General features: G+C 43.9%; 1 protein-coding gene across 4 annotated transcripts in view; it reads left to right on the forward strand.

Moving 5' to 3' along the window:
* TTC27 (tetratricopeptide repeat domain 27) overlaps nt 1-7,459 on the forward strand; it is a 191,910-nt gene that overhangs the window by 10,481 nt on the left and 173,970 nt on the right. For 2 of the 4 annotated variants that reach the window (XR_002732440.1, XM_023216383.1), the window contains exon 4: nt 2,910-3,062. The exons of 1 other annotated variant lie outside the window; for it this stretch is intronic. Coding sequence is in view for 2 of the 3 variants with exons in the window: in XM_023216383.1 (XP_023072151.1) it covers nt 2,910-3,062 (153 nt within the window). In the remaining variant the exon portion in view is untranslated. The remainder of the gene's footprint in view (nt 1-2,909; nt 3,063-7,459) is intronic. One more of the 4 variants, XM_023216384.2, reaches the window with a different exon arrangement.

Genomic DNA, 7,459 nt, shown 5'->3' on the forward strand with positions numbered 1-7,459 from the left:
TTTTTTTTTGAGATGGAGTCTCACTCTGTTGCCCAGGTTGGAGTGCAGTGGCGCAATCTCGGCTCACTGCAACCTCCGCCTCCAGGGTTCAAGTGATTCTTCTGCCTCAGCCTCCTGAGTAGTTGGGACTATAGGTGTGTTGCCACCACGCCCGGCTAATTTTTGTATTTTTAGTAGAGATGGGGTTTCACCATCTTGGCCAGGCTGGTCCTCATCATGTCCAAGACTGAACTCATGATGAAGATCTTCTCTTTTTGTGTCTGCATTTCAGTTACTCACGCCACCATGGTGTAGTGTCAGTCAGAAGGCTAAAAATCATTCTGGCCACGTCCTTGAGGCTCTCCAAATGCTTAGCATAGCCCTAGGCCTTCTTGAGGGGCAGGAAGAGGTAGAGAGGTCTGTTTCCAGTTTCCAAACTAATGTTACTTCTACCAGCGTGGGCTGGTTTGGGAATTGATTTGGGAATTGGAAACATGGGCTTCACTTAATTTTTAAGGATCTGTTTCCTCACCTCTAAAGTTGATGCAGTTGTAATAACTTAATATTACTTCATTAATTATTGAAGGTTTTTTTTTTAATAATTCCTTGTATGCTTAGCAGAGATAACAGTAGGCTTTGTTGTTGTGAAGGTTAATTCATATTAAATCTTTATTCCTCTATTACATTCTTGAATGATGATGAAAATAGGACAGAGGATGAACTCACAGTTATTTCCTTCTTTCTTTTTTATTTATTGTTTTTTATTTTTTTCTGAGACAGAGTCTTGCTCTGTCACCCAGGCTGGAGTGCAGCGGTGCGATCACAGCTCACTGCAATCTCTGCCTCCTAGGTTCAAGCGATTCTCCTGCTTCAGCCTCCTGAGTAGCTAGAATTACAGGCATGTGCCCTCTTGCCAGCTAATTTTTGTATTTTTAGTAGAGACAGAGTTTCACCATGTTGGTCAGGCTGGTCTCGAACTCCGAATCTCAGGTAATCCGCCCGCGTGGCCTTCCGAAGTGCTGAGATTACAGGCGTGAGCTGCTGTGCCCGACCCTCCCTCTTTCTTCTATTGAATACTTTAAACAATACTCAAAATATTCAGTATTCAAATATTTAGTATTCAAAATACTCAGTATTGAGCCAGGGAGTGGCATTACTTGGATTGTTTAGTTTAATCCTTACAAGAACCCTCTGAGGTATAGGCTCAGTTATTTCATTTTTAAAAATTTTTTTTGACACGGAGTCTTGCTCTGTTGCCCAGGCTGGAGTGCAGTGGTGCAATCTCGGCTCACTGCAAGCTCTGCCTCCCGGGTTCACAACATTCTCCTGCCTCAGCCTCCAAAGTAGCTGGGATTGAGGCCGGGCACGGTGGCTCAAGCCTGTAATCCCAGCACTTTGGGAGGCCGAGACGGGCGGATCACGAGGTCAGGAGATCGAGACCATCCTGGCTAACACTGTGAAACCCTGTCTCTACTAAAAATACAAAAACTAGATGGGCGAGGTGGCGGCCGCCTGTAGTCTCAGCTACTCCGGAGGCTGAGGCAGGAGAATGGCGTAAACCCAGGAGGCGGAGCTTGCAGTGAGCTGAGATTGGGCCACTGCACTCCAGTTCTGGTGACAGAGCAAGACTCCGCCTCAAAAAAAAAAACAAAAAAAAACAAAGTAGCTGGGACTACAGGTGCCCAACACCACGCCTGGCTAATTTTTTGTATTTTTAGTAGCGACGGGGTTTCACCATGTTAGCCAGGATGGTCTTGATCTCCTGACCTCGTGATCCTCCCATGTCGGCCGCCCAAAGTGCTGGGATTATAGGTGTGAGCCACTGTGCCGGGCCCAGGTATTTCATTTTATAATTGATGAAACTGAGGCTTCATCAGGAAAAAAATTGTGGGAAAAATTTACATGTACTCACAAACTAATGAGAAGCAGAGAAAGGACACTATCCTTTGACATTGGAACCCATGTTCCTGATGGGTGAGGATTCTTGCTATTTTATGGTAGCTGTTAAAATTCTGCCATCCAAATGTTAACAACCTTGTCCATTGTAAAAAATCTCTGTACAACACGGGAGTGTATTTTTCAAAGGCATCCTTTTTATTTTGCAGTCTTCTGCTCACTCTGGTGCGTGGTCATATGCCCATTCAGCATTTGATGTATGAGACCTTGTTGATTGTTTGGCTTGATAGAAATTATGGAGGAGAGACTTACTTCATAATAACATTTTCCATGTGTTGAAGCTTAAGTGAAATGTCGACGTTTAATATAAATATCAAATACAATATTTAGTATAAATACTTTAACATAGGGATGCTTTTCATTGAGATAATATTTTGTTGTAAGTAAATTTATGAAGTGATGATATCTCTTCAATGCTGTCATTTTTTTTAGTTCCTTCTTTCTCTAAAGTTTGAACATGCCAGGTGCGGTAGCTTTCGCCTGTAATCCCAGCACTTTGGGAGACCGACACAGGGGATCACTTAAGGTCAGGAGTTCGAGACCAGCCTGGCCAACGTGGTGAAACTCCATCTCTACTAAGAATACAAAAACTTAGCCAGATGTGATGGTGCGTGCCTGGAGTCCCAGCTGTTTGCCCAGGCAGGAGGATCACTTGAGCCTGGGAGACGGAGGTTGCAGTGAGCCAAGATCGTGCCACTGCACTCCAGCCTGGGCAACAGAGTGAGACTCTCATATCAAAAAAAAAAAAAAAACCTAAAAAATCAAGTTTGATCAGATGGGTGGCCATCCATCAGGGCGGGCTGGGTTTATAGATGTCTAAGGGCATTTGCAGTGTTTTAATTCTGTCTAGTGCCAATTGCTGTGTAATATATTAATGCTTTTGTTTCAAAGCTGAGTTGACTGGAAAATCTTTGTGTTATTATAAGACCTATAAAGATTAATCTTTTGTTAAATTATATCATCTTAGTTTATAGTCCTTTTTTCAGGTTAAAGGACTGGATGCATTTGTTCTGAGCCTGCTTGCTCTAGATGGTGAATCAGTCTACAGCCTGACCTCGAAGCCCATACTGCTGTTATTAGCACGCATTATCCTAGTGAATGTAAGACATAAACTGACAGCTATTCAGGTAAGGAAAGGATCCATGAGATTCATACCCTGGTGTGACTTTTGTGCTTTTTAACACCAGACTGTAGATGTTGCTGACAATGTCTTGGTCTATTTTGTTTTCTAAGTCTTCTATGTATGTAATTTAAAAATCTGATGAAAATAAGCAAAAACTTTTTTTCCCTCATGAGATTGATCTAGTTTAGAATGAGATTATGTTGCACCTCCTTAATAGGATTTATGTGTGTACTGTATAGATATAAATGTTCATTTGCAGAAATCTTAAATATTGATTTAAAAATATGCCTTGGGCTGGACCCGCTGGCTCATGTGCGTCGCAATCCCAGCACTTTGAGAGGCTGAGGTGGGCGGGTCACCTGAGTTCAGGAGTTCGAGACCAGCCTGGCTAACATGGTGAAACTCCATCTCTACTAAAAATACAAAATTAGCTGAGTGTGGTGGTGGGCACCTGTAATCCCAACTACTTGTGAGGCTGAGGCAGGAGAATTGCTTGAACCTGGGAGATGGAGGTTGCAGTGAGCTGGCATTGCTCTCCAGCCTGGGCAACAGAGTGAGACACTGTCTCAAAAAAACCAAAACCAAAACCCAAACCAAAAACAATGAAAAAAAAGACATACCTCATAGTCTTTTATGAATTTCACATAGGATAATGAGCAGTGACCAAAATTTAATGGGTCTTAATTTCTGTTTCCTGGCTCACATTCTATGTTGTATCATTATTTGGGTTGGATTTATATGGTTTCTTCATATAAATTAGTGAGGACAAATACACACACAGAACGCTAATATACAGAAAGAAAAGACAGTCTTTGGAGGTTTAGTGGAGGTTGTCAGCCATGCAGTGTGCAGTCCGTGTTGCTGCTATTCAACTCTGCTGCACTGTAGTGTTAAAGCAGCTGTAGACAATGTTTCATTAAATGGACATGACGGTCTTCCAATAAAGCTTTATTTGTGAACACTGAAACTTACATTTTCTATACTTCTCACATTAACAAAATACTATTCTTGATTTTCCTAGTGATATAAAAATGTAAAAACGATTTTCAGTTCTTGGGCTCTGCGGAAACCAGTAGTGGACTGGATTTGTGCACGGGCTGTGCCTGGCTGACCCCTTCTTCATCTGATTGTTGCAGCCTGGTGTGCTGCAGACCCCATAGTGTCAGAAATAGTACATCTAAATTTTATGTGAAATCTCCCAATGTTGGCTGACAGTTTTTAAGAAACACAATAGTTCTTTCTTTTTTTTTTTTGAGATGGAGTTTCACCCTTGTTGCCCAGGCTGGAGTGCAATGGCGAGATCTTGGCTCACCACAACCTCCGCCTCCTGGGTTCAAGTGATTCTCCTGTCTCAGCTTCCCAAGTAGCTGGGATTACAGGCATGCACCACCATGTCTGGCTAATTTTGTATTTTTATTTATTTATTTTTCTGAGACAGAGTCTCACTCTGTCGCCTAGGCTGGAGTGCAGTGGCGTGATCTCAGCTCATTCAAGCTCCACCTCCTGGGTTCATGCCATTCTCCTGCCTCAGCCTCCCAAGCAGCTGGGACTACAAGCGGCTGCCACTATGCCTGGCTAATTTTTTTTTGTTTTTAGTAGAGATGGGATTTCTCCACATTGGTCAGGCTGGTCTCGAACTCCCAACCTCGGATGATCTGCCCACCTCAGCCTCCCAAAGTTCTGGGATTACAGGTGTGAGCCACCATGCCCTGCCCAAGAATCACAGTATTTCTATAGGTGAAAGTAGACTTGGTCTGTGTTATGTAAGGGCTTACTTTCCTAAGCATTTAAGATTACACACTAAAGTTTGTATTTCTTTTTTTGAAATGGAGTCTCACTCTGTCGCACAGGCTGTAGTATGGTAGTGTGATCTTGGCTCACTGCAACCTCTGCCTCACAGGTTCAAGCAATTCTCATACCTCAGCCTCCTGAGTAGCTGGGATTACGGGTGCCCACCACCACGTTTGGCTAATTTTTTGTATTTTTAGTAGAGACATGGTTTCACCATGTTGGCCATGTTGGTTTCAAACTCCTAACCTCAAGTAACCTGCCTGCCTTGGCCTCCCAAAGTGCTGGGATCACAGTCATGAGCCACCACACCTGGCCTAAATTTGTTTTAAAAGAAGAGGTAAGAAGGGAAGTGATGCCTCTATTTGCAACTCTCATGAGAGCCAGGGGATTTAGAATCCATTGTACTAGAGGGTGTTTTTTTGTTTGTTTTTTTTTTTTTTTTGTTTTTTTAAGACAGGGTCTGTCTCTGTTGCCCAGACTGGAATGCAGTGGCATGAACTCAGCTTACTGCAACCTCTGCCTCCTGGGCTGAAGCCATCCTCCCACCTCAGCCTCCCAAGTAACTTGGACTACAGGCATGTGCCACCACACCCAGCTAATTTTTTGTATTTTTTTGTAGAGACAGGGTTTCACCTGTTGCCCAGGCTGGTCTTGAACTTGTGGACTCAAGTGACTGACCTGTCTCCATCTCCCCTAAGTGCTGAGATTATAGGCGTAAGCCACCATTCCCAGCCTGGAAGGGTTTTTGTTTTTGAGACAGCACCTTGTTCTGTCGCCCAGGCTGGAGTACAGTGGTGCCATCTTGGCTCACTGCAACCTACGCCTCCCAGGTTCAAGTGATTTTCCCACCTCAGCCTCCCAAGTAGCTGGGACTACAGGTGTGTACCACCATGCCTGGCTAATTGAAGGGTTTTTAATACATGGATTTCAACATGTCTTAGCATATATGAGGCTTCATCTTTTGAGCTCTTAGTGATAGTAGCTTGAGTAAAACATTTTTCCCCTAAGTAAGTTGATCTGAGTTAAATGGTCTTATAGACTGGCGATTACTTTGTGCTATTGATTGATTGATTGATTGATTTTTTGAGACAGAGTCTTGCTCTGTTGCCCAGGCTGAAGTGCAGTGGCGTGATCTCGGCTCACTGCAACCTCTGCCTCCTGGGTTCAAGCGATTCTCCTGCCTCAGCCTCCCTAGTAGGGATTACAGGCGTGTGCCACCATGCCCTGCTAATTTTTTTGTACTTTTAGTAGAAACTGAGTGTTACTATGTTGGCCAACTGGTCTCAAACTCCTGATCTCAAGTAATCCACCTGCCTTGGCCTTCCAAATTACTGGGGTTACAGGCAGGCGTGAGCCACCGTGCCCGGCCACTTTAAGTTAGGTATCACCAAGCCATGAGGCTGCCAAATGGCATTATTTTCTTTCTAGTGAGAACTTATGGTCACTAATGAATGAGTGAGAAGGTCTTTAAATTGCTCAAAAATTTTCTTCAAATATGTTAAGCGTTGTCTGAGTGCAGTGGCTCTTGCCTGTAATACCAGCACTTTGGGAGACTGAGGCCGGCGGATCACCTGAGGTCAGGAGTTTGACACCAGTCTGGCCAACATGGCGATACCCTGTCTTTACTGAAAATACAAAAATTAGCCAGGTGTCGCCAGTAACGGTGGTTCACTCCTGTAATCCCAGCACTTTGGGAGGCCGAGGCAGGTGGATCACCTGAGGTCAGGAGTTTGAGACTGAACTGGCCGACACAGTGAAACCTCATTTCTATTAAAAATACAAAAATTACCCAGGTGTAATGGTGGGTCCCTGTAATCTCAGCTACCTGGAAGGCTGAGGCAGGAGAATCTCTTGAACTCGGGAGGCAGAGTTTGCAGTGAACCGAGATGGTTCCACTGCACTCCAGCCTGAGCGACACAGTGAAACTCTGTCTCAGAAAAAAAAAAAAAAAAAAAAAAAAAATTAGCCAGGCATGGTGGTGCGTGCCTGTAATCCCAGCTACTCAAGAGGCTGAGGTAGGAATATTGCTTGAATGCGGAAGGCGGAGGTTGCAGTGAGCCAAGATCGCGCACTGCTCTCCAGCCCAGGTGACAGAGTGAGACTGTCTCCAAAAAAAAAAAGTATGTTAAGCATCGTTTGAAAAATAATATATATACTGTCAACAACTTAGGAGAATTAATAAATATGTGCTCTACTGGTTGTAGATGTCATTCTTGTAGGGTTGCAGAGGCAAGTTACTTTAATTGCTTGGCAGATGTAAACAACTTTTGACTTCTGCTTAAAAACCCGTTTTCCTGTAGTATATCACTATGTATACATCATTTTGTGCTGAAAATTTGCGTTTCTTTTTCTTTTTTTGAGATGGGAGACAGGGTCTCACTATGTTGCCCAGGCTGATCTTGAACTCCTGGCCCCAAGTGATCCTCCCACCTCAGCCTCCTGAGTAGCTGGAACTTCAGGAGCACACCATCCTGCCTGGCTTCTCTTATCATTCAATTGAAGCATTATTCTCACCCTCCCTTTTTCCCTCCCTCCCTTTTCCCTCCCTCCCTCCCTTCCTTCTTTCCTTCCTTCCTTCCTTCCTTCCTTCCTTCCTTCCTTCCTTCCTTC

This window comes from Piliocolobus tephrosceles, chromosome 15 (assembly GCF_002776525.5).
Source record: "Piliocolobus tephrosceles isolate RC106 chromosome 15, ASM277652v3, whole genome shotgun sequence".
In the NCBI taxonomy this organism is placed as follows: domain Eukaryota; kingdom Metazoa; phylum Chordata; class Mammalia; order Primates; family Cercopithecidae; genus Piliocolobus; species Piliocolobus tephrosceles.